This window comes from Globicephala melas, chromosome 4 (assembly GCF_963455315.2).
Source record: "Globicephala melas chromosome 4, mGloMel1.2, whole genome shotgun sequence".
Classification (NCBI taxonomy): Eukaryota; Metazoa; Chordata; class Mammalia; order Artiodactyla; family Delphinidae; genus Globicephala; species Globicephala melas.
This window is the reverse complement of record NC_083317.1, coordinates 115,217,991-115,245,494: the sequence shown is the minus strand read 5'-3', so window position 1 is coordinate 115,245,494 and position 27,504 is coordinate 115,217,991. Positions and strand designations below refer to the sequence as shown.

Below are 27,504 nucleotides of genomic sequence, written 5' to 3'. Positions count from 1 at the left end.
CCTGCTCTCATCACCGAATCCTGTGGTTAGGAGGGTAGGTGGGCTCTGGAGCCAGTGTGCTTGGTTTTGAATCCTGGCTCTGCTGTTTACATATACTCCTTATTCTCCCTGTGCCTCAATATCCCCTCTTGTAGAGTCGGGATGAGAATACTACCTGCTCCTTAGGGCTGTTGGAAGACTATATGGATAGTAAACATAAAACACTTAGACCAGAGTATGGCATGGATTCAACACGCAAATATTTGCTGTTTTAAACTACCGTCAGGCCTGCTTCTTCATCATTCAGGTCTCAGCCCAGCGGCCTCCTCAGAGGCCTTTCTAGTATACGTAGACAATTTGTAATTCTGTATTTATTTGCATGTTGCCCCCAGCCCCCCACTAAGGGGTCAGAAACGAGGGCAGGGATGAGAGCTGTTTAGGAATCCCTGAAGTACCTGGCACCTAGTGCGGTTAGTTCCTAGCTGAGGGCACGGACACATGTAGGAATTTATAAATGAGAGTGGGAATGAATGAATCAAGAGAAATCTGGCGACTGAGGGGTGTTAGGGAGAGTCTGGGTTAAGGCAGAAATCATCCTTGCTGTCTACTTCAGAGGCTACAAGGCTGAAAGCAGAATTAAACTCTAGAAGTAGAAAGGAAGAGAAGTTTTACTTCCAGGGTAGAAGAGGCCTAAATAGCTGAACAGTCAATGTTTCTAGGAAATCAAATTAGTTAGAAAAGTAGGTTGGGGCAATGGTGAGATTTCTAGGCATCAGGAGCCATAGAATCCCGCCAGCAGGGTCCAGAGAGGGGGATGGCTTGGTGCGCAGTGCAGAGGCTGCCCGAGGACCAGCAGGGTCCAGAGGGGAGGATGGCTTGGTGTGCAGTGCAGAGGCTGCCCGAGGACCAATAGGGTCCAGAGGGGAGGATGGCTTGGTGTGCAGTGCAGAGACTGCCCGAGGACCAATAGGGTCCAGAGGGGAGGATGGCTTGGTGTGCAGTGCAGAGGCTGCCCGAGGATCAATAGGGTCCAGAGGGGAGGATGGCTTGGTGCGCAGTGCAGAGCCTGCCCAAAGACCAGCAGGGTCCAGAGGGGAGGATGGCTTGGTGTGCAGTGCAGAGGCTGCCCGAGGACCAGCAGGGTCCAGAGGGGAGGATGGCTTGGTGTGCAGTGCAGAGGCTGCCCGAGGACCAATAGGGTCCAGAGGGGAGGATGGCTTGGTGTGCAGTGCAGAGACTGCCCGAGGACCAATAGGGTCCAGAGGGGAGGATGGCTTGGTGTGCAGTGCAGAGGCTGCCCGAGGATCAATAGGGTCCAGAGGGGAGGATGGCTTGGTGCGCAGTGCAGAGCCTGCCCAAAGACCAGCAGGGTCCAGAGGGGAGGATGGCTTGGTGTGCAGTGCAGAGGCTGCCCGAGGACCAGCAGGGTCCAGAGGGGAGGATGGCTTGGTGTGCAGTGCAGAGGCTGCCCGAGGACCAATAGGGTCCAGAGGGGAGGATGGCTTGGTGCGCAGTGCAGAGGCTGCCCGAGGACCAGCAGAGCGTGATTTGGGAGGGTATGGGGGTGGGGATGGCTCCAAATGGATAATGTGTCACACTCGACACACCTGTAGGGCTTGTTAAAAACAGATGGCCCGAGTTTTTCAGATTCAGTAGGGCTGAGGTGGGACCCCGTAATTTGCATTTCTAACAAGATCCTGGTGATTTAATGCTGCTGGTCCGGGGCTCCACTCTGAGATACTAACCTAGAGTGAAGGTGGCATCCGATTCTGCAGGGGCTGGAGAGCTCTTCCAACCCAGGCAGGGCAGGGTTAGACATCTCTGTGGCCGAAGTCGCGGTAGTTTGGTCTAGCAGCCAGCTCAGCCAGGGTGCGGTGGGCTTTCCCCAGAAGTTGTTCCCTCTCTAGATCTAAGGGAACGAGTCAGAAAGTCTCAGCCCCCCTCCAATGGCTTTCCATCACACTTGGAATAAAACTCAAATTCCCTACTGAATTAGGCCTTCGAGGCCCCGCCCGTCTGCCCCTTGGTCACTTCCACAACCACTGCCTATAGCCAGACCACCTGGCTTTGCGGTCTGGCTCCATCACTTACTGCCTGTTTTTTTTTTTTTTTGGGGGGGGGTACGCGGGCCTCTTACTGCTGTGGCCTCTCCCGTTGCGGAGCACAGGCTCCGGATGTGCAGGCTCAGCGGCCATGGCTCACGGGCCCAGCTGCTCCGCGGCACGTGGGATCCTCGCGGACGGGGCACGAACCCGCGTCCCCTGCATCGGCAGGCGGACTCTCAACCACTGCGCCACAAGGGAAGCCCCCTACTGCCTGTTTTGACTCAGATACGACCTGTGGAACGGCGGTGGGGTGGGGTGTTCCTACTTATTTGTTCCTACTTCACGGGGTTGCTGGGAAGATAAAATGAGATTTGAATGGTGCCTGGCACACAAACGGTGCTTAGTACAGGTCAGCTACTCTTAGTATAACCCCTCCCTTGTTAAATGATCCCGGGGCTTCATTATACCTGTCACATCCCCAAGACCCTGCCCCTTGGAGATCTGGCCCTTCCTGATTTGCTTAGCCGCCTCCTGGCTGTGTGGTGGGACCACTGGCCACCTGTCTCCTAGCAGGCCCAGCTCCTTAGTGTTTAGGTTCTTGTCCCTTGCTGCCCCTGCGGTCATGTCTCCTGTCATTTACTTATAGAGCCTAGCTGGCAAGGAGACCTTCTTTGTAACCCATCTTCTCTTATCCTTGTTAGTTCATTATTTTGTGTTCATATGTTTTGTGGTGCTTGTCACTGTCAGAAATTCCCTTATTAGAATCCTTATCCTCTCCCTGGTCTTCCTTCCACACTAGGATGTAAGCTGCAGGACAGCAGGGGCTTGTCTGTGGCGTCCACACTTGTGAACTGCCTAGTGCCTGGGATGAGACTGGGTGCTCAGTAAATAGTTCTCGAAGAAATGAATAAAATGCAGACAGAGCTCTTAACGAGCAGTTATGAGTATTTATAACTCTTAACTGTCCCAGTGCTTGTTTTATTTTGGTAATGCCTGTTTTCTTGTTAGCATCTAAAACCCTTAAAACATTAAATGCTTGTTTTAGTGACAGCTGGGGAGGTTGGGGGGAGGGGCGGTGAAAATTTGTTTCTTAATAACCTCTGAGAGGGAGGATGTTGATGAAGTTGCCCGGGATGAGAGGACAGGTTGACCAGTTGCCTGGGGCACCAAAAGGTGGAGATGTTGAGGGAGAAAGCTTCCCCCTGAGATGAACTGGCTGGCCCCAGGGCCCCATCACAGACCTCCCTGAATAGCAGTGTTTGGGAGGGGCCTCTGTGTATTTAACTTATTCCTCCTGAGACTCTTAGGCCAGAAGCAGTGTAAAAAGCACTGGGTGAGAGGCCCTGTTTCTTCCACTGCTCACAGGAGTGTTGCCACAAAAACTTTGTGGCGGAGGAACACAAGTGGCTGTCATTTCTCAGGGACTGCCAACACCTGCAGCAGCGTTGTCAAAGATGCTCCTTAAAAATGCCGCCATAATGCGCCCGCCTCCACCCCAGACCTGCTGACTCAGAATTTCTGGGAAGGAGGTTGAGGAATTTGCATTTTAAACGCTGTTTTCTAGGTGATTCCCAAACACACGAAGTTTTGAAAGCCACTGCTTTAGTTTGTGTCTTTACCTGTAGAGACCGTTGTGAGCCAGACTCCCCCCTTATTCCTGCCTGCTCCCCACTATTTGATGTGTTGGAGTCTTCAGACAAATACACTGTTCAGAGTGTTAGTATAGTGTAAATGCATTTAGCTACTGTCCCCCCTGAAGTTCTGTTCTGATACCCATGATTCCCAGCGTAGGCTTGTTTTCTGTCAGCCGTACATGGTTTATGGCAGACTAGAATTCCATGCCTTGGGCTTGAAATAGCCACAGCTCCCTTCTGTGTGCACTGGGCTCAACTTGGGGCTCAGGGGAGCCGTTCTTGCTTTGTCCCATGAGCATGTTCTTTGAACTTAGTGGGGGCTACAGAATTTGTATTTGACTTTGGGGCTGGGCTTTCAACTAGGCTCTTTGGGGACTCATGTAAAGCTGTTAATTTGGGGTACAGCCACCATCCTTTAGCCTGTTGGGTATTTCACTTAGTCTGGCACCTGTAGAGGTAAAATGTGATTCCTTAGGAAGAAGGAGGACCAGGAAGTGAGGTCTGGAAGGCAGACTGCCTTGGCTGGGCGCTGAGTGGGAGAAAATGAGGATGAGCAGAGCCCTAGGATTTCAGCTGAACCGGTTAGCAGTGCCTCTCAGGGGTGTGTATCCATCCAGGTGAAAATAAAACAGAGGTGGGAGAACGGAGTAAGTGGAAGTTGGAAATTCCAAAGAATTGTGATGTATTTCTTCTGAAACTCTCCTTTAATGAGGTTCTGAACCCCAGCTGTGAGGCTTCTTGACAGACTAGGCAGGAATTAGAGAAGGTAGAGGGATCCATAAGAAGAGTGAGCATGATTCCAAGTTCCCTTCCCCAGCGTTCTCTGAGCAGCGATGAAGGGAGCTGGTGGCCTAAGCCTGGAGAAGGGCTGACCTCAGAGTCTGAGTGGGGAAGGCCAGGCAGGAGAGAAATCCAAGGGAAGTGTGGAGGGAGGCGCCTACCTCCTACACATTCCACTCTGAGAAGGGAACATGGAAACGCTTGGACTTCTCGTTGTTTTTAGAGGATTTCTGAAGTTGGGTGATGACAACAAGGGAGTTCATGGTACAGTCCTCTCTATTTCTCTGTTTTGGAAAATCTACATTAAAAAGAAGAGTGTCATTATGTTACCCAATAGCATGATTTCTACTTTAAAAATATATGTGTACGTAATCTGGAAGGATTATCACCCACACGTAGACAGTTGCTCTCTTTTAAGGATGGGTGTAGGGGTGATTTTCCTTTTCTTTTCTGTACTAATCCGTATTCTCCACTGTTAACAAATGTGCACTACTGGTGTCACTGGAGGAAGTAACTTAATAATCATTAGGCAACTTTGATCGGCTTTACTGGGGTGCATCTTTGTTGTTGGTTCCAAGCCAAGTTAGAGCCCCTTTCGCTGAGGTTTAGGCAGAGGGAGCTTGAGGGTGTAGGTATAGGCACTTGTGACGTGTCAAAGCTGTGATGAGGCTGGGTTAGGGCTGTTAGGTCAACATTCCAACCCTGCCACGTAAGCTGTGTGATTTGGGGTGCTGTGTCATTTTCCTCACCTATGAGCTGGAGGGAATAATACCTAGTCATCTAGAGTGTTTTGAATGTGGAAAGAGTATTGTAAACTTAATTTTTACCAAATGTTGAGGTATCCATTCAGCGGTACCAGCTGATTATTAAAATTTCGGGAATTTTGTGAGCTGGTTAATATCATGCTGGTGACTTGAAATTTGGCATCAAGGGAGTATTTACACCAAGGAAATTGGCAAATGCTACACGTTAGGGGTTTTTGTTTTGTTTTAGTTCTTTGGAAAGCTGGTTGTTAAGCGTTTCCCCACACAGTGCTGGGTATGGTTGTGTGTGCCAGATGTCTTGTTGGCTACTTTACCATCATTCTTATCCCTGTTTCCCCTACTTCCTTCCCACAAAAAAAAAAAAAAAAAATTTAAAGCCAGATCCCCACTTTCTTAGCCTCTCTTGCAGCTTGGGGTGAGCATATAACTGAATTCTGGCTAAAGAGATTTAATAGAAATCTGCTTTGTGACTTTTTGGAGAAGAATATTTTTCCTTGCTGAAAAAAGTACAGGCAAGGGAGAGAGTGCCTTCTCTTAATGCCCTGATAGCTCCTTAGCTTCCTATCTTTGGAAAATTAATAAGAGGATATGATGGTTGGAGCTAGGGCACCTGTCTTGTTACCATGAGGCAGTGAGCCTATGGATGAAGAGTGGAGGTGGTTCAGTGGCTTTATGAAATTGTTAAGCTACTGAACGGACCTTGACCACCTCTCCCTGGACTCCTTGTTAAGTAAACAAGAGGCGTCCACATGGTTTAAACCATTGGTGGGCCAGTTGTCAATTTCTTGTGTCTGAAAGCATTCGAAGGTTGTCATGGTACTTCCCATTTCTATTTTGTCCCCCTCAAACCGTCACAGCATGAGCCTCTTCTCCCAGAGAATATACATTCCCAGAACTCTCCTACTGTCCGGCTTCCTAAGTACAGCAAGAGACAAAGATCACCTGCACCTTGTCTGTTCGGTGCTTAATTCTGCAGAGCGCCTCTCAGAAGCTGAGGGGATGTGGAAACGGCTCCTTCATTTGTTTCCATTTCTGGCAGAAAGAGTTTTGGTGGGAAGGGAGGGAGATCCCTATTGGGTTTTGTTTGGAGAGGGAGATTCTGTGGGTCTGTATCATTCTGGGGGGGAACCAGATGTGTTTAGAGCTAGAAGGGAGCTTAGAGATAGATCGCTCTCACTTTCCTCATTCAGTACAAGTGGAAGTTGAGTCCCAGAGAGGTTAAGGTGACTCGTGAAGGCAGATCTTGGCCAGGCACTCGTGTGCCCTGATTTGTCCTTGCGGCTTTACTTGGCCTCCCCTCTGTACACGGCCTCCGCTTCTGGTAAACACCCTTGTGTTGCCCTGGCAATGAGAACTACTCTGCATTTCAGGGGACCCAGTGCCTCTTTGAGAGCTGGGGACTGTTCAGCTAGCCATTTACTTGATCTTCTCGGAGCCTGCCAGAACCTTGGGTGGTGTCTCCTCAGCTCAGGCGCTCTTGTCGTCCCGTTTTTTGGTGGGAGGTTCTCAGCCCCGTCCATGGCCTCTGGTGCAGATGGCTCTGGCACTGGCCTTTGTGGGCTGTGTTGGGGATTGAGCCTGTCTAGCTTTCATTTTCTTGGTTGAGATTCTCCTTTATTTATGGGTAGCTCTCTTGGAGATACGAACACACAAGCTGCACCAGTTGCCCACTTCCAGGGAGTGACACTTATACATGGCATTCTGTGTACAAAGGGATCCCCCTTAGTTATGAAATGCTCGGGCATGAGAAGAGGAGAAAAATTTTAGCCCCTGGGTTTTATTTGCCATGTTCTGAAGGAAGCATGACTATATGTGTGCCTGCCAAACGGATTCTGTCATCCAGTCACTATTATCGAGCACCTCGTAGGCATTTTGCCAGCCGTGGCCTCATGAGGACAGGGCCTAAGACTGGTATTTCCTCCTCTGTCTCTGGCTTTGAGCACAGTGCCTGGACCAAACCTCGGACTCAAAATGTCTTTTACGAATGAAAGTGTAAAGAAATGCTGAGAGCATTGGGTATGGTCCTGGGCCCCCAAAGGTTTCAATACAGAGCAGCGGTTTTCATCTGGGGTGGCCCCCTATGGACACTGGCAGTGTTTGAAGACATTTTGGGTTGTTCCAGTTATGGGTGCCTGTGTGCGTGCATGTGTGTGCGTGCATGCACACGTGTGTTAACTGCTACTGGCATCTGGTAGGCAGAAGTCAGGGGACGTCGCTAACACTCTCCAGTACTTCAGACAGTCCTCACAACAAAGGCTTATCTGGACTCAAACGTCAGTAGTTCCCAGGTTGAGAAACCCTGGTCTGGAGGGAGTGACAGACCTGTAAATACGGGATACAGTGTTTCACATGTTATTCGAGGGGAATGTACGAAGTGCTGTGGAGACAAGCGGCAGTGACCTGCTTTTTTTGTTTGTTTTTTTTTGTTTTTTGCGGTACGCGGGCCTCTCACTGTTGTGGCCTCTCCCGTTGTGGAGCACAGGCTCCGGACGCGCAGGCTCAGCGGCCATGGCTCACGGGCTCAGCCGCTCCGCGGCATGTGGGATCTTCCCAGACCGGGGCACGAACCCGTGTCCCCTGCATCGGCAGGTGGACTCTCAACCACTGCGCCACCAGGGAAGCCCAGTGACCCGCTTTTTGACAGGACCTGGTAGAGGAGGAGATTTTGAGCCTTGGACTTGGAGGGTGCGTAGCAGTGGCAGGGGCTGAGGGTGTGGTGTGAAGGGTCACGGGCCAGGAGGAACGTGGGCTGTGCTGTGAGCCTGAGGTGTGGTATGGGGCGTGCAAGGGGCACCCGGGTCAGAGTGGGAAGGAAAGGTCAAGTTACGGGGTCCTTTGTGTGCTGTGTGGAGGCCACGAGGTGGCCGTTCAAGGGTGTTAGGGGAGTGAGATTTCAGATGACTGAGGGTCTCAGTTTGAAGGGATGGTGCTTCTGAGGGTCACACTGAGGCAGAAAGACTGACGAGCTAGGTGGTCACTGACGTTCCAGGCCTCGGGGGTGGGGGTGGTGGATTAGGTTTTCGTGGCTGCCATAACAAGGTACCACAAATCAGGTGCCCCGGAACGATGGAAATTTATTCTCTCGCAGCTCTGGAGGCCGGCTGTCTGAAGGGGGCGTTGATGGGCTTATACTCCTGTGGAGCTCTAGGGGAGAGCGTTTCCTTTCTGCACCCAGCCTCTGGTGGCTCCAGGCATCCCTTGGCCTCTTTGTGACCACATCTGTCTCACTTCCACTTCCGTCTTCACGTGGCCTTCTCTGTGTGTCTGTTCTCTGGGTGTGCCTGATAAGGACACTTGTTATTGGATTTAGGGCCCACTTGGATAACACAGGATGATCTCATCTCAAGATCTTTAACTTAATTACATCTGCAAAGACACTTTTTCCTTTTTCTTTTTTGCAATTAATTTTTTTTTGGAGTATATTTGCTTTAAAGTGTTGTGTTAGTTTCTGCTGTACAGCAAAGTGAATCAGCTATATGTATACACATATCCCCTCTTTTGGATTTCCTTCCCATTTAGGTCACCACAGAGCGTTGAGTAGAGTTCCCTGTGCTATACAGTAGGTTCTCATTCGTTATTTACTTTATATTAATACATAGTAGTGTATATATAAAGACCCTTTTTCCGAATAAGTAACACTCTCACAGGTTCCAGGATTTGATTGGGATGTCTCTTGTGGGTCCTTTTGGCCTCCTGGGCTTGGGAAGAAAGAGTAGGAGAGAATTTAGGAGAAAGGTTATTGGGGCGGCAGAACTGGCAAAATGGATGTGTTTGGTGAGAGGGATGAACGAGTACAAGGCTATACCAACATTTTTAGCTTAGGCCAGTGGTTCCCAAACTCTCTGATCTTAGGACCCCTTTATAATAAACCTTATTTAGGATGCCATAGAGCTTTCATGTAAGTTATATCTCAGTATTTACCATATTAGAAATTAGACCTGAGAAATTTTAGAAATATGTATTAATTCATTTAAAAAAATAATAAACCAATTTCATGTTTCACATGTATTTTACGAACAAGAACTATTTTTCCAAATCAAAAAAAAATTGTGGAAAGAGTGGCATTGTTTTACATTTCTGCAAATCTAATCTCTTTAGTGTCTGGATTCTCATATCTAGTTCTCCATTTAGTCTATTAGAGTATGTTGTTTCGATTGAAGGATATGAAGAAAATTTGGTCTCACGGATATGTAGCTGGAAAGTTCTTGGGAACCTCAGAGGTCTTTGAAATGGAGAGCACTGGCTTACACAGCTGGGTAGGTAGATGATTGATAGTACCCCTCAACTAACATGCCATAGGGAACGAAAGAACTTGTTAACTTTTTTTTTTTCCCAAGGGTGGGAAGGTAGGGGAGGAAAGTGGAGAGAATGAGTTCATTTTTAAAAAAAATATTTCCAATTTGAGATGCCTCTGGGGAATCCAGGTTGAACTGTAGAGCAGTAGAACAGACCTGGATTTGGGTGTCATTTGTGCATGGCTAGTTGAAGTCATGGCTGCGATTACCTGTTGAGCATGTGCAGAGGGAGGGAGGAGGAGGCAGACTCTAGACACTTGGCAGCAGGACCTCCGAGGAGGGGAGTTGTTAGGGAGACGGGTGTGGGGGTGAGCACTGGTCCAAGGGGAGAGCTAGCGTCTCCTTGGCCTCCTCTTAGTTTGGCAGTTCCCCCTTCAGGGCCTTTGCACGTGTGCTTCCTGCCGCCTGGTTGCCTTCTCTTTGTCACTGCAGTGTGATGATTTGCTCCTCAGCACCGTTTGTGCTTTTCTTCTGTGCTCTGTCCTCCAACCAGTGTAGGTTTCATGAAGCAAGGGCGATGTCCTTCCCCCCCCCCCTCCACTGATGACCAGCGGCATGGAGGGGGTCTGGGGTACCGTAGGGGTTAAAGAAATATTTGTTGACTGGACCTGGTAACGGGGCAGTCATTATTAGCAAATGGTTCTCAGAAGCCGTGTACAGGGCACCGTGATGCCAGGAAATGTAAGACATGGTTTCTACTGTTGAGGAGCTTTGCGTGGAGAGATGACAGTCCTGTGTGCAGAGCCCTGAGGTCATTCAGTGCGGTGGCAGAAACCAATGAGGGAGGGGTCATCTCTCTTGAGGATGAGAAAAGTCTTCAGAAATGTGGGTGTTTTTCAGATGACAAGGTCTTCTGGGCAGAGGGTATGAGCAAAGGCACCGAGATGGGAAACGGGACACAGTCTTCGGAGGAATTGCAAGTAGTTCAGTAAAGCAAGAGCGTATTGCATCCTCAACTTGAACATATCTATAGATTTTGGGGACGGTTAGAGAGAGGAAGAGATTAAATCTGCTGGAGAGAGAGGGCTGTCCGCTGGAGCAAGGCTGACCTGGTCCAGGGACCAGGGGACTGAGGTCCTGCTGGGAGCGGCACCTTATATGTAGTGTGACGCATTGCTGCCTCTGAGAAAGGACGGGATGCAGGACGTATACAGGACTCCCTGTTTACCTTTCATTTTCTGCAAGCATTTCCAGAGTTAGTTTGAACGTGCAAAGATTTTCCTCGGCAAGAATTAACTCAGCCTTCAACCCACATCCAATGTGCCACAGCTCAGCTACGCAAATGCCGCCTTGTTGTCAACTCAAATTTGGTGGAATTTGCTGCTTTCCTTTTCCAGCCATTTCATTCATGGATTAATCTAATGAGGTTGTTGAGATTAGGACCATTTTAAGGCATTGGCAGCAGGGAAGAACTAAGGAAAATGTATTTGGTCTGAAGCGTCATTGGAATTTTTTGCTAAGATGCCGGTTTACGTAAAGGTATAGAGAGAGGCTCTATCAAAGGTATGTCCAAGACAGTGCGAAATAATTTATATTTCTCCTGAGTTCTGTGAGGAAGGTTAATATTGACATTGCTTAGCGTTTTTTCTTTCTTTCTTTTTTTAAAGCTCTACACAGTGCTGCTAGAAGACAGTATGGAAAGTATTTTTGGGGTCAGAGCTGTTTTCACTCTTTGGTCAATTTTAGACTAAATGTCAACTCCTTGGGGAAAAAAATGATCGTGAACTGGAGACACTATTTACATTTCGACTACTCACATGAGATCTGCTTTTAAGTCATTATTAAGTAATCGAAAATGTTTGTGAAGTTATACTTCCATTTACTTAGTACTTGATATGTGCCTCCTACAGCACTCAGCGATGTGGGTGTGTAGGAAAGAAATAGAAGTCTGCTTCTGTCCCCTCTAGAACAGCGCTTCTCAAAATATCTATGGTGAAGGACAAGTTTCTTTAAAATTAATTTTCAATCTGTTGCAGACTGATATAAATGTATGATAAAAATGAATTACTAGAAAAATGAAATGCTGCTTGAATGTAGTGGCAATGTCAAGTTGCTATGAAAGTTTCCAAGCACTGACTCTCAATTTTTGCATATTATTCTTGAGGGCCGGTAGCAGTTTCAGACCACACTCTGAGTAGCACAGCTCTAGAAATTAACATCTGGCTCACTGACGCACATAAAACGGTTTTAAAAATGACTAATGCATTGGTTTTTGTTTATTTTAAAATTGAGGAATAGCGTATACATTCAGTATGGGGTATAAAGTGCTGCGTTCCATCACGATAGACAGCGTTGATTGTGTTGGTTATTCTGAGTGCTTTACATGTTTGGTTTTATGTCAGCCTCACAAACACCTCTCAGGTGGGTACTCTTACCTCCTTTTTACAGACGAAGAAACAGGCACAGGAGAGCGGTGACAGGGGTCACTTCACTTGCCCAAGGTCCTTTAGCTGCATAGTGATGGAGTTGGAATTGGACTCCTGAGCCCGTGCTGTAACCATTCTGCCCTCTTTATAGTGCGGCTAAAAATGCTGCGTGAGTTCAGGAAAGAGAGGGTTGGAATACGTGGAGGTCTTCCTGGAGGATGTAGGTGTGAGGGGCAGGACCCGAGTGAGCCGGGGCAGGTTGTACCCTTTCTTTCCTAAGAAAGAGCTGAAGGTAGGATGAGCGAGGCATGGAGGGGAAAAGGCAGTGTCTCTGCAGATGGGGCTTGGAGTCCTGGAGTCCTGGCGGGTTGCGGTTGCGGGGTGGTGCTGACGAGTTCACGAGGTCCCGCTGTCAGATTTATCTCACTAGCTCATGCCTAATAAATCCGGATGGGGAGAGAGTGGAGTCGGGGAGGCTGCGAGGGAGGCAGCTGTAGTAACCAAAGCATGAAGTAAAAAGAGCCCGACAGATCTGGGCTTTAAATAGGACTGGAGAAGAGGAACTGGCGGTCGGTGACGAATTGGTCAAAGGAAATGAAGGCGAGGGGAGTGCGGAAAATGCTTCGAGTTCTTGGACACCGTTCACCTGGGGTGGTAGTAGGTCCTGTTGCTTGAGCATCTCAGAGTGACACCTTTTTGTGCTCAGTCTTTAGAGATATGGCAGGTATCTAGAATTACCTGATGGCTAGATTGGAATGAATATTCGGACTCCCCTCCCCTCCCACCCCTCCCCACTCACCTCACTCACCCTGCGGCACGAAACGTTTAGTTGAAGGTCTGATGACTCAAAGGGCTTTTGGTTTATTGTCCCATGCTTTAAACCTCGCCTTCAATACCTGTTATTCAGCCCTCCACGGGCGGCTTTGGTGGCGGTGAACCGCCAGACTGCTTGGAAGGTTGGCTAAGCTCCACGGAAGAGGTGGGAATGAGCAAGCCTCCCGAAAATAAAAAGGGTGGAGGCTGAGAGGTGTTAACAGAGGTTGACTTTAGGACTACATTTTCGGAGGTGGACTCACGGACATTTGCTTTCTTGGTTCAAAACTGTAGGTTTAGCCTCTCTGTTTCCGGGTAAACAAATGAACAACGTCACCACCACCACCAGCAAAAAAAAGACATTCCCAATCTCTGTTCTCCCTCCCAGGCAGGAAGAAGGGTGTTCTGCAGTTTTACTAGATTTTTCCGGCGCCCGTTCCATCCCTATCACCCAAGAAGTTTTCCTCTTTGTGAATTTGCAGTTCATTTGGTGGAAATCGCACAACACGCCTTCCTACAGGCACGTGGCATGAGGGATGCAGTTAGGCGTAGGGTAGAAGTGAACAGGAGGACCCAGGTAAGGGGCACCGTGAGTCAGTCCACCGGACAGTTAACTTCAGAGGACAGAAACCATGGCTTGAGTTTGTTTTTTCTGCCCTCAGATCACCTAGCCCAGTGGGAGGCAGATTCAGCACTAAGTGAAAAATATGATTTACAGGAAGAGCTTACATTAAGATGTGACTGCAATGCATGAGTTGTGTGGGACGGTGACTTACCTGAGCAATGGGGGATCCAAAGAGAAAATTGTCTCCTGAGGCTGCCTTAAATACAGTTCTGGGCAGAATCAACTCTGGACACCTCAAGTCCCCTTTCCTGCTTTATGCGTCTGCAAATCTAAAAGTTCAAGTAGTTTTCTCTGGCAGTTTTCCTACAATTTTCCTGAGAGCCACATCCAGGTGTTTGATATCAGAGGGTGACATGCATTTGAAGGTGATTTGAATATGAATTAATTGGCTACAATTATTTAGATACGAGTGGAATAAATGCTAAGTGTATTTGGAGGTAATTTGAATCAGAGTCTCTCCCACTTTCAGTGGAGGGGGAGGGCCTGCCTGTCTCATGGTTAAGGATGAGGGAGGTTCTCCTGGGGAGTCGGGCCCCAGAGTCTCGTGTGTTCAGCACATCCTACTCGGTGGACATTCCCGTTCGCTTTTTGGAGAGTGGCTGAATCCCCGGACGTGTGGTGCGTGGTGTGGGCCTGGATGCGCTGCCTGGTGAAAAATCACAGTTATAATGACCGTGATGAGCATTTTTTTTTTTTTTTTGGCCGCGGCGGGTGGCTTGTGGGATCTCAGTGCCCCGACCAGGGATTGAACACGGGCCCTTGGCAGTGAAAGTGCAGAGTCCTGACCACTGGACCACAAGGGAACTCCCATGAGCCCATTTTTAAAGCGCTGAGTGCCTCACATACGATTTCCTCTTATCCTTTACAACGGAAGGTAGGTGGATCTCCATTTCACAGGAAAGGAGGGAGCCAGGATTCTAGTTGAGGTTGATTGGAATCCTACTGATCTCCTCCAAGATCTCAACTTCTTGGAGAGCACATTGGGCCTCCTGGAGGCTTGATTCTCACGTGGCCGTTTAACCATTTCACTGCCCCGCCCCCCCACCTTCAGCCTCAGTTTCTCAGCCTGTAAACGGGCGCCCATCCTGCCAGAGCCATTTGGCTTTTAGGAAGACGGGCGTGAGTATGCTGCGTAAAGGCCAGAGAGTCGAGTAGTATTACTATAACCATGGTTTTCTTTTCTTCTCTTTTGCCTGCTGCTCGGTACAGGTGTGCAAGATAGGACTTGCTGTTTTGTGTTGAGCTCATATCCTTTGGGGTTCGTCTGAGTCCCCACCGTTAGTGATTGATGGCCTGCAGGTGTGGTTTGGATGGGGGTGAATATTAATAGCCGTGTAGACAAGGGTGGATGTGTAAAGACCTGAGTTTCAGATGTGGCCTCGATGCAAATGTGGCCCTGATGTTAGAGATGTTGGTGGGGGTAGGGGAAATGCTAGGTGGCCTTTTAGGGGAGTCCTGCCTCCCCTGAGTCAGTCTGGCCCCTTCCCTTGGCTCTCTCTTCAGGAGGCTGGTGGCAGTGCCTTTTCTTACAAGCATTTTGGCTGTGTTGGGGAAACAGCCCACTACCCCGCCTTTTTTTTTTCTAAAGTTCTCAAACAGCTGTTAAGTGACCTGTCAATTAGAAGAGATCCAAGCAGAAATCAGTGCCTGTTGTTGTGATGCAGGGCGCCGGGGTGTCCCCTTCTACAGAGCCAAGCGCTGCTGCTTTTCTCAGCCGCAGACTCTGCGTTGTAGACCCTTGCTGCTGCCACATGGCCTGGATCCTGGTTTTAGAGGGTAGTCTTGCTTTGAGGGATAGGGCAGAGCTTCCCCTCTTCCTCTCCTGCATGGATTTTTTTTACTTTCCTAGGACTGCCTAAACAAAATACCATAAATTGGGTGGCTTAAAACAATGGAAATTCTCCCACAGCTCCGGAGGCAGGGCCACACCTCTAGAGGAGGATCCTTCCTTTCCTCGTCCAGCTTCTGGGAGCCCCAGGCTTTCCTTCGTTTGTGGCAGCATAATTCCAGCCTCTGCCTCCGTCTTCCTTCTGTGTCTTCTTTGATAAGGACACCAGCCATGTGCTGTTGGATTAGGACCCACCCGATTTCAGCATGATCTTAACTTGATGATTGCTGTACAGACCCTATTTCCAAATAAGGTCGCAGGTATAGGGGTTGGGACTTTGACCCATCTTTTCGGGGTACACAATTCAGTGCCTGCAGGGCTTGTCTCTAGACCCTCCTCCGCATGTCCCTGGTTGGTCTGGTACTGGACCTTACCTTCTGGGCACTCTAGACTTCTAAATGTCTGTAAGAAACATCTTGTTTTGCCAGCTACCTCAAAGTTAACATTTATTTATTTATTTATTATTTTTGCGGTACGCGGGCCTCTCACCGTTGTGGCCTCTCCCGTTGCGGAGCACAGGCTCCGGACGCGCAGGCTCAGCGGCCATGGCTCACGGGCGCAGCCGCTCCGCGGCATGTGGGATCTTCCCGGACCGGGGCATGAACCCATGTCCCCTGCATCGACAGGCGGACTCTAAACCACTGCGCCACCAGGGAAGCCCTCAAAGTTAACATTTAAAACTGAACTTGTGATCTGTTCCTCTTCCCTCCAAAAATTCCCCTAACACTGCTATACGCTGTTTTAAGAGCTCTTGCCATCCCAGAAATCCGGGGACATCCTTGATAACCTCACTCTTTGTCATTCCATCCAACATGTTACCAAAAGCCCTGTTGAGTAGCCCCGTAAATATCCCTCCATGCTTCCCCTTCTTTCTGCCTCTGTCTTGGTCCTAGCTACCGTCTTCTCACGTCTCGGCTCTTAAGAGAGCCTCTAACCCGTCCCAATCCCCTTGCCCCCAGGCCTCCTGTTTGGTCTGACCGGCTCCAATCAGTTGTCTCCACTGTGGACCTATTCAGTTTGGATGATGTCACCCCACTGCATAAAACCTTTTACTCTTTTCTTTAAAAAATTTAATTATAGTTGATTTACAATGTTGTGTTAATTTCTGCTGTACGGCAAAGTGATTCACTTATACATATCTATCTATACATTCTTTTTCATATTCCTTTCCATTATGGTTTATCAAAGGATATTCAATACAGTTCTCTGTGCTAGACAGTAGCACCTTGTTTTTTATCCAATCTACATATAATACTTTGTATCTGCTAATCCTAACCTCCCAATCCATCCCTTCCCCGGCCTTCCTCCCGCTTAGCAACTGTTCTCTGTGTCTGTGGGTCTGTTTTGTAGATAAGTTCATTTGTGTCATATTTTAGATTCCACATATAAGGGATGTCCTATGGTATTTGTCTTTCTCTTTCTGACTTACTTCACTTAGTATGATAATCTCTAGGTTCATCCATGTTGCTGCAAATGGCATTATTTCATTCTTTTGTATGGCTGAGTAATATTCCGTTGTATATATGTACAACATCTTTATCTATTCATCTGTCATTGGACATTTAAGTTGCTTCTGTCTTGGCTATTGTGAATAGTGGTGCTATGAACGTAGGGGTGCATGTATCTTTTTTAAAAATTAATTTATCTTTTAGTTTTTATTTTATATTGGAGCATAGTTGATTAACAATGTTGTGTTAGTTGCATGTATCTTTTTGAATTATAGTTTTGTCTGTGTATATGCCCAGGAGTGGGATTGCTGGATCATACGGCAACTCCATTTTTAGTTTTTTAAGGAACCTCCATACTGTTCTCCATAGTGGCTGCACCAATTTACATTCCCACCAACAGTGTAGGAGGGTTCCCTTTTCTCCATACCCTCCACACCCTACATTTGTCATTTGTAGACATTTTAATGATGGCCATTCTGCCTGGTGTGAGGTGGTACCTCATTGTAGTTTTGATTTGCATTTCTCTAGTAATTAGTGATGACGAGCATCTTTTCATGTGCCTATTGTCCATCTGTATGTCTTCTTTGGAGAAATGTCTATTTAGGTCTTCTGCCCATTTTTTGATTGGGTTGTTTGTTTTTTTGTTATTGAGTTGTATGAGTTGTTTGTATATTTTGGAAATGAAGCCCTTGTCTGTCTCATGGTTTGCAAATATTTTCTTCCATTCTATAGGCTCTCTTTTTGTTCTGTTTATGGTTTCCTTTGCTGTGCAAAAGCGTGTAAGTTTGATTAGGTCCCATTTGTTTATTTTTGTTCTTATTTCTATTGTCTTGGGAGACTGACCTAAGAAAACATTGGTACGATTTATGTTGGTGAATGTTTTGCCTATGCTCTCTTCTAGGAGTTTTGTGGTGTCATGTCTTATGTTTAAGCATTTAAGCCATTTTGAGTTTATTTTTGTGTATGGTGTGAGGGTGTGTTCTCACTTCATTGATTTTTACATGTGACTGTTAAACTTTCCCAGCACCACTTGCTGAAGAGACTGTCTTTTCCCCATTGTATATTCTTGCCTCCTTTGTCGAAGATTAACTGACCATAGGTGTGTGGGTAAAACCCTTTACTCTTGTAAAGATAGAAGTCCTTTACTTGGTCCACAAGACCCTGTGTATTCTATCCCCACCCACTGCCCAGTCTCACCTCACACCTGCGTCCCTTTGCTCCTGCCATGACAGCATTCTTTCTTTCATTTTCCCGGACCTACAGACCTCACACACGCTCTTCCTGTCTCTTGTTGGGCACACAGTGCCCGTGATTGTTACGTCTTCCCGACGAGTTGACCCTTTCATCATTATGGTGTGCCCCTCTTTATCTTTGATAATGCTCTTTCTTTTGAAGTTGACTTTGTCCAGTATTAATATAGCCACTCCAGCCCTCTTAAGTTCATCATTTGTATGGTATATATCTCTTTCCATCAGTTTTCTGTCACCTTATCTGTCTTAATGTATTTAAAGTACAGCATGTAGCTGGGTTTTGCTTCCTTATCCATTCTAGCAATCCCTGTCTTTTAGTTGGAATCTTAACCCAATTACTGATGTGGTTCGATTTATTTACCATTTTACTTCTGGATTATTAAACTATGTTAAAAATAATTGAAACTTACCTATTGACATTTTAGTTTACCTCTTTACATTTTATTTTTATTAGCGATTGCGTAAGCAGTTACAGTATACACCTCTAACTTTTCGTGGCCTTCGTAGAGTTAGTATTATATCACTTCACGCAAAATGTCAACCTTGCTATTGTAAGGGTCCTCCTCTTAACTTAGTTTACTCCTATTTCAGACTCAGAGTTTGGCTCAAAGACCACTTCTTCAGGGAGTTTTTTCTGAGTTCTCAGATTAGGTTAAGCCCCTATCATGTGTGCTCTGAGCAGGTAGTACTTCTCCTTGGGGCATTTATCACACTTGCAGTTTGCTCACTATGGAATCCCCAGTACTTAGCACACGTGATGTATACTTCGTTATTTGTTGATCAAATGAGGGGAAGCCCTGAGCTGGGGTTTGAAGAAGGCAAGAGATTTCATGCTGTACTCCAGGGGATGGGAGTGGCATCAGGCAAGGCTTAGAGGTTGAAAACACAGTGTATGTGGCAAGGAATATAATAGTCAAGTAGATTAAATGTAAGTTAAAAAAAAAAAAAAGCTCTAATTTTTTTATACCAGTAGCCACCATTTATGGAGCACTTAATATGGGGCCAGGCACTGTGCTAAACTTTGTACATTTTATCTTATGTAACCTCAACCCTGTGAGTTATTCTTGTCTTACTTCAGTTGAAGGAGCTGAGGTACAGAGAGGTCACTTACGTTGTTCCCTGTGATAGGTAAGGCTCTATATTCAAACTCAGATCTCTGTGATTCTGACACTCAGAATGGAAGTGAGACTGGGAAGTGGAGATTGGTTGTTCGAGGGGTTTAATGCCCATCCTAGGTGATTGTGGTTTTTTTTAAAAAATTAATTAATTAATTAATTTTTATTTTTGGCTGCGTTGGGTCTTCGTTGCTGCACATGGGCTTTCTCTAGTTGCGTCGAGCGGGGGGCTATTCTAAATTGCAGTGCGCGGGCTTTTCATTGCAGTGGCGGAGCACGGACTCTAGGCGCATCGGCTCAGTAGTTGTGGCTCACGGGCTTAGTTGCTCTGCGGCATGTGGGATCGAACCCGTGTCCCCTGCATTGGCGGGCGGATTCTCAACCACTGTGCCACCAGGGAAGCCCGGTGATCGTGTTTTGAGTCAAGGCTGGAGTTAGGTGCAGCGAAGGCCCACAGATGTTATTGAGGATCTGTAGAGTGTCGTGCTAGATGCTTCTGTTCTCTTTCGGTCCTGCGGGGTGGGGGTGGGGTGGGGTGGGGTGGGTGGAACGCCTCTGAGGCTTTCGAATAGGGTAGAGCAGAAAAGAAAACCTGTTTCAGGAAGGTTCATCAGGGGCCAGTGGGCAGGCTAGGTTGAGGAAAGGTCAGGACGGAGGAGGGGAGGTGTGTGAAGAGCAGCAACGTGGGCCTGCTGTGACAGTGGCCACAGGGTAGAGAGATGGCTGTACATATTATTTTAGAGGAAGGACTAGATGTGAGACATGTTTTGAGAGAAGTATGGATAGAACTGGTTAATGATGAGGTCTGAGGCGAGAAAGATTTTTCCCTTATCTCTTGGGTCATTTGTATCTGCTAACCCTAAGTGTTGCCTGAAGACTATTGATTCTGGGAGTTCCCTGGCAGTCCAGTGGTTAGGACTCTGAGCTTCCACTGCAGGGGCGCAGTTTCGATCCCTGGTCAGGGAACTAAGATCCCGCATGCTGCATGGCAAGGCCCAAAAAACAAAAAAAAACACTATTGAATCTATCCATGATGGGTGTTATCATAGCCTCACTTCTCAGATGGGATCTGCAGACATCCTCAGGGGTCTCAGAGAACACTCTTCTGGGAGAGAGGTGGACAAGCCAGGGAAAACAGTTATAAAGCTGTTTTTAAAAATTTTGTTTGGGGTAAGACCTTAGCTAACACAGCCTAACTGGTGCATAGAGAGACAACTACTGCTGTGACATTGTCATGCCTGGTGGGCATTTCTGTCCAGTCTGTTGACAGTCATTGAGTTAGTGTGTTAGATGCAAGTAGGTGACCGAGGAAATCGGGCATCTCTGCGTGTGTTCTTTGCGGTAGATGAGAAGTCTGGAGGAGGTTAAGTGTGTGTGCACCTTGTGTGTGTGTATTTATTATCTGCTTTTGAGATGGTCATTGAAAATTGTGCTAAACTGACTTTTTTCCCCTTTTGAGTGAGAAAGAGCTTAAGCAATTTCCAAACTGGCATCAAAATGGTTTCACTTTCCTGATGAAACATTTATTGCAATTAAAAGATTGCTTTGAAAGCGATCCAAAAAATAACATCATTCTCTGAAGTTCAAGGTAAATGCGCGAGATTTATGGATGCATTTGGAGTTCACCCAGAATATCGAAGGTCTGACTTTTGTATCGGTACAAAATACAAAAATGCAGAGTGAATGCTGGCCTTCCATATGAACATGGGCCAGTTTCTAGGCTTTTCTTTCTGTTTGTCTCTGGGTACCTGTCTCCCTAAAATTGCTTTAAGGCTTATCATTTTAGTTGAAGCCAACGACCAAGTGGCCGAGATTTCTTTTCTCTGTGTTGAGGTTACTTTTGGACCAATTCCGTTTTAAACCTGTTGAAATCATATGCTGCCTGGCCTGGTGCACCGCTGCCCCAGGCCACCAGGCAGAATGCGTGTTCTCAGCTAGCGTCGTCTCTTGTCTGAGTAGGTATTAGGGCTCACACATGTGTGTACAGTGTTTTGTCCCCACTGCTGTTAATGATAAACAAAAACATTTAAAACTCTCTGAGTTCATGGTTGGCACTTTAGTTTTCTTTATTCCCCACATTGTACAATGGGAAAATTTTCAACCTCCAACAAAGGAGTTCTTCTACTGGAAAGGATTTGGTGCTAAGATCATGATTCGTGGTTGGTTGTGTCCCCAAGTTTTGAGGGGTTTAGCTGTCTCAGCTTTGCAAATAGGCAAAGTAGCAGCTGACGGTTCTAGTTTTTATGAGAATTGTTGACTAGGTGTAGCAAAACAAGTTTCAGTTTCTGTAAGGACCATGGTAAGGACTTTGGCGGTTATCCTCTCTTATTTAGAAAAATCTTTGAAGAGGTTCAAGGTTAGTGCAAGAGGAAGCTATTTGTGTCCCCTGGCTTGGGGATTTGAGAGGCATGCTGTTTTAAAATCTGGACTCTCTCCCTTACATATTTGCTTGATTAGATTTGGCAAAGGCCTTCAGAGCAAAGTGTCATAAAAGTTTGTAGTTGAGTTCGTATAACACGTTACATCTTGTTCTGAATCTCTTAGCGCTGCCTAATGCCGTTAAGTATCCATGTCCTATCTCATTTTCCCAAATTGGGTTCATCACGCATCCTGGGGTCAGAGAGGATGTTTTTCCTTTCAAAGGGGTCTGTTTGTGCCTTACCGGAGTTTGAGAAACACTGTGTCTAAACAACAATAGTAAACACTCTGGAATCTGAATCTTACTCTTAACTCAGTGTTTGGATTCTTGCTGTGGACTTTCACTCTTTAAAGAAACTTGAGGAGAAAAACCGTCAGGGTGCATGTTTTGGTTGTGACGCTTTGGTTTTTACCTCCGTTTCACTTGGTTTCTCTAGGAAGCTGACCTAAAGTTCTGCGTGAGTAAACGTCAACAGACACGCCTTCCAGCCTTCCGTTTCAGCTCTGTGAGCTTCCTGATTTAATTGCGCGCTCTGCAGCCCCGGTGCGTTTATTCGTGGGTCTATGAGAAGTTAAAGGAGTGAAAGAGAAACTTTCTAACTTGTTTTCTTCCTTGATCGTTGTGTGTGTGTTGTGTGTGTGTGTGTGTAGCTTTGTGTGTGCGCCTTTGGAGTGGAGACAGGGGTGTGGCAGAGAATTCTGACCAGGCTTTTCTTCTTGGGACTTCCTGCTCCTGAGCTAAGGTGGAGCATCGAGTTTCTCCCTGGTGGTGAGTGCAGCCCTGATGCTGGGCATGAGAATGCCCTGGTTTTCTAGAAAGCCACCAACTCCAAATCTTTATGTCAGGGGCTCTCAAAGTGTGGTCCCTGGATGCATCACTCATCTGGGAAGTTGTTAGAAATTCAGATTCTTGGGTACCACCCCACCTATCGAATTGGAAGCTCTGGGGGAGGGGCCCCAGTGGCAGCTGTGCTTTAACAAACCCATCAGGGGATTCTGATGCATGCAAAAGTTTGAGAACCACTACTGAAGGCCAAGGTCTTTCTAATTTCTGAAGCAGATCTTTTGTGTTTCTGAGTGCTTACTGAAGCTTCAGGTTATCACTTTCCTGAACCAGAAATACGACACAGACAGCAGCAGTAGTAATTATTGCTGGCCATGTTCATAGAGCGTGGTGGCTAGGAACGTGGATTCTTTGGAGTTCCTTACCACTATGTGACCTTGGGTAAGTTAATTAACCTCTCTGCTTTTTATTTCCTCAACCGGGCTATGGAGATAATAGTAGTAGAAACTCTTACTATCCCTGTTTCACAGTTGAGGAAACTGAGGCCCGGGAACCGTTCCAGAGCTTGCTTTGAGTCACTCTTCAGTGGAGTTGGAGGTTCAAATTCAGACAGTCTGATTTGCAGAGCCTGGGCTCTTGTCCCCCTTGTGTGCATTTCCACTTAGTCATCCTTACCCTGGGGTCAGCAAGGCCTCCACCTGTAGCCACAGCTGCGAGCTGTAGGGGCCTGTCGTGGCTGGAGCTGGACGTCCCATCGTCATGGTGTTGCAGCAGGAGCAGAGCCTGTGTGACACTCCCTGTTTCTGAAACCTGGATTCCCCTTTTCAGAGGCAGTCCTCTCAGTGAACTTTGGTTTTCTACGGGAGTGTGGTGACACTCTGGGAGCAGGTGTCGGCTGTCCCTACAGTTGAGGTGCTACTGCCCTTTAGTGGGCGGGGCCGGGGTGCTAGATGTCCTCAATGGCGAATTGTCCTGTGTCCCACTGGATTGTCATATGTGCCACCAAACTTTCAAAGCTGTTTTCTCTCTGTTCCAGGTGGGAATCTATTTACATGTGATCTCAAAGTATTTTTTTGGCATGATTTTAATACACAGTCAGTATACACTGAGTCTCTGAGGAATATAACGATTGCGTTTTAATATATTGGGAGAAGATTTTATTTTGTCGGTTTGAAAATTTTACTAAGAGTTTTCACCGTTACAGAAGATTCACATCATGCTGTTCTGATCATTTGAAATAGCAATACAGCACACCTGTATCAGTCTGCATTTATGGTGATTCTAGGTATAGGAACAAACATTTACTAATTCTTGATGTCTCCTAGGGCCCCACTTCTCAAAGGTTAATGTGTCCATGAATTACCTGGAGAATTTGTTAAGCTGATTGAAATGAGATTCTGCATTTTTAACGAGCCAGCGCTGATGGCCCATGGACCACACTTTTTGGGTAGTAGAGGTCTTGTTGTGTATGCCTGAGGGTTTCCTTTTCAAGTACCTATGTTGTTACAACTTACTTTCATTTTGAAAAAACTTTTAGAGTGAGGGCATTACATTGATTTTTTAAAAAAATGTTGGTAAGTTATTGTCTATGAATTTCATTTCAGACTTGGAAAAAGGGCATTTAAAAATATTTGCTTTTAGGATGGTGCCTCGGGCTTGAGGGGGTGACAGCCACTGCTCTGAGAGGTTAAGTGGCTCTAGTCATAAATCCGCAGAATTAGGGACCTCAACGTCATGGGGTAGTGATTCAGAATATACTTACGTGAATTGTTCGAAACAGGTTATCATTCACTTATTTACTCTTTCAACAGATATTTATTGAATATATTTTGTGAATTGAATATTGTGTGCTCTGTGCCAGCCACTGCTCTGTGTTCTTGGCACGCTTCTGTGAACAACATAAAGACCCCTGTTCTCACAGACCTTACCTTCTGGTGGGGGAGACAGACAGGATACATCATAAGTAAATTACGTGGCGTTTTAGGTGATCAGTGCTATGGATTATTGGACGATTAGGAGTGCTAGGGTGAAGGGAATGGGGTGAGCAGTTCCAGTTTCAAATAGGGTCATCAGATTTCTCATCGAGGACATGACTTAAGGTGACCAGAGAGTTGGCCATGTGGAAACCAGGGAAGAGCAATCCAGGCAGAAGGGGTAGACCATGCAAGGCCCTGAGGCTGGAGGTCGTCCAGCTGGACACTTGAGGAGCTGCAGAGTGAGCAAGGGGAGTGTGATCAGGGATGAGGTCGGAAAGATAGAAGGGGCCAGATCACTCAGGGACTTGTAGGACCTCATAGGGCCTCTGCTTGGATTCTGAGGTACGGAGTTATCGCAGGCTTTGAGGAGTGACGTGATCTCACTCAAGTTTTCCAAAGCTCCCTGTGGCTGCTGTGTTGAATGTGGCCTTCAGAGGGCAAAGGTAGAAGCAAGGAGACCAGTTAGGAGCTGTTGCAGTGTCCAAGCATGAGGTGATGGTGGCCTTGACCTGGGGGAGGCATCGGTGGTAGTGAGAAGCGCTCAGATTCCGGATGCATTTTCATGAAAGTGAGAATACAAGTTTGGAAAGTTCTCAGCACTCAAGGCTCCCAGCCGTACCTGTGTGGATCCTAGTTTGAGGAAAATCTGTTGTGGCTGACAGACTTGTTACCATGGTCCCATGTTCTTTTCCTTCTGGCGATTCTGTGTGTGTATTTGTGCGTGTGTGTGCGTGTGTGTGTGTGTGTGCGCGGGTGGCATGTCTGTCCAGGCCAGTGCTTGTTAGCAGTCAGTCACAACAGGCAGCTAGCTGAGCAGGGGTTAGTTTAGAATAGAAACTGAAGCAGTACTAAATGGAACTAACTGGTCCTGAAAGCCTCACACATTCCCTCTTGATTAACCCAGGACGTATTTTTAGTAAAAACATAAGCTATTCCTCAGTTAGTGTTTCTTGTATTACTCTGATGCTAAAGCACAGATAAAAATTCCATTTTCTTGTCCCACTCCCCTCGTGACACCACGTGTCCCCCTTCTTCCTTAGACTCTGAGATGGCAGAAATTTCATTAGCACGCCTGCTTTATTTCAGTTGACTGACACTTTTTTGACTTAAAATATGCATTATGTAGTTTTGCCCTAGATTTCCAAATAATTTATTTGAAAATGCGGGAGCAGTTTGAGATGTCTTCTGATATATACATGCAACTCATTTTCTGTGCGGATCACAATTCCAGCTACCTTCCGTGCTGGGAGGAGACTTGGTTACCATAGAGCTAAGCTTCCTGTAGTGGGTTTTTTTGAAAGCCCACCAGAACTGTGCCTAGCCAAGGTATTAGCTAGAGCACACACAATTAAGTAAAGTTACATGGCATGACTCCAGGAGACCCCGGTTCTCAGCCAAGGTGACCTTTCAGGTGCTCTATGTCGTTAACGATTTTGGCCTAAGGCTTTCTGCCTAATCGTAGCAGTGATTTGATCAGTTGATTTTTTTTTTCATTTTACACTTACAGCAATTACTTGTGAAGAATAAGTGTATATTCTTGTGCTGTTGCTACCATTACCCCAGGTGTCACTGAGACCACTTCTTGGCCTGAAGTGAGGGGAGCAGAAGGTGGCTTCATTTACGCACACCTTTCCCCTTTATTCTTTCAAGTCTGTATTTTGGGAACTCTGATTTAGTTCTATAACTCAATGATCTGGCCAGGGGAAGGTCTTTTTTTTTTTTTTTTTAAATGCCTTGGGCTATTTTTGATGTGTTGTGACCTTGGTAAGGAAAGTTTTCCTATATCTATCCAGTAGATCTTTTTTAAGGAGGGTACGAATTGTGGCTGTGTATTTTTAGACCACATTTTCCTGTGGCATTTGTACTCTGGTGCACAGTGTCATGGAAATTTCTCTTCCTAGTCTAGGAGTGAGAAGGTGGTCTTTCAGCGCTGGCTTTGTCCAGTTACTGTACTAGCTGAGCGAGCCTCACTCTTCTCATCTGTAGACAGGCATGAAGACACGCGCCTACCATCTGCCTCAGAATTGGTAAAGGTGAAGTGAGCCGAGGTGTATGGACAGCTTGGCAAGCTCTAAACTTCCCCTCAGCTGCAGGGCTGTGGTGGTGTGTAGTTATCACATGCCTTGCGCCTAGGAGCCCTTCATTCCTGTCTTTAACTCGCTGTGGGGTCTTGGGTAAGTTGAGTGAGCCAGTTTTCTGGAACACAGCATAGAGACGTGCACAGGGGCTGGCAAGGTACGTGCACAGGGGCGGTCAAGCTGTGGGCTCTCTAGAAACAATCCCAGTCTGCACATTCTATGAGTTTACGTTTATGGGGGGAGGTTGCTTTTTTTTTTTTTTCCTTTTTCCAATTTTATTCGTGAAGAATTTTCACCTACAGGCAATGGTTGTTAACATTTTGCCACATTTGCTTTCTCTCTCTCTACACATGTATATATTGATTTTTAAACCTCTGTTGCTTCTTTCCTTGGTGAGTGTTGAACAGTTCTCTTCTGCAGAGCATAGCAATGTTCATCATTCCTGAGGCTACGGGATGTTGGCTTCAGTTGGAGCTTTGACATCCTTCGGACTAATCAGTACCTTTCCACCCACAGGATGAACTTACCGCTGTGAATGTAAAGCAAGGCTTCAACAATCAGCCCGCCTTTACTGGAGACGAGCATGGCTCGGCTAGAAATATTGTAATTAACCCGTCAAAGGTAATGCTCATCGCTTCCCAAAACTTCCGAAAGAGCATACGTATGTGAAACCCATGGGAGCTAATGTTGATAAATTTGTGTTATTGAAACCACAACCCATATTCAAAGTTCCCCCAGATATCCTTTATGCTGTCCTGCTGCAGGGTCCAATCCGGGGTCACGCACTGCTTTTGACTGGCGTGTCTCCTAATCCTATTTTAATCTAGCGCAGTACCGCTCTCCAGAGTCCCTTATTTTGTTGTTGTTGTGAGGTTTTTTTGTTTTTTCAGGTTAAATATTTTTGGTGCAAAGACTACAGTGCACATCAGGAGACATGCAGTGTTAGTTTGCCTGAGAATTGCTTATACTGTTTGATCACTTAAGGTGCTGTCTGCCATCTCTTTACATTGCAAAAGTAGTCATCTTTTCCTCGTGGTAATCTCCACAGGGTGATACTTTGAGACGGTATGAACATCCTATTGTCCAATAAATTTCTTTTTTTTTTTTTTTTGGCGGTACGCGGGCCTCTCACTGTTGTGGCCTTTCCCGTCGCGGAGCACAGGCTCCGGACGCGCGGGCTCAGCATGGCTCATGGGCCCAGCTGCTCCGCGGCATGTGGGATCTTCCCGGACCGGGGCACGAACCC

The 27,504-nt window shown here is 46.7% G+C and overlaps 1 protein-coding gene across 1 annotated transcript in view; it reads left to right on the top strand.

Moving 5' to 3' along the window:
• MED12L (mediator complex subunit 12L) overlaps positions 1 to 27,504 on the top strand; it is a 327,428-nt gene that overhangs the window by 4,254 nt on the left and 295,670 nt on the right. The window contains exon 3 of the mRNA XM_060297523.1: positions 26,775 to 26,879. Coding sequence (XP_060153506.1) covers positions 26,775 to 26,879 — 105 coding nt within the window. The remainder of the gene's footprint in view (positions 1 to 26,774; positions 26,880 to 27,504) is intronic.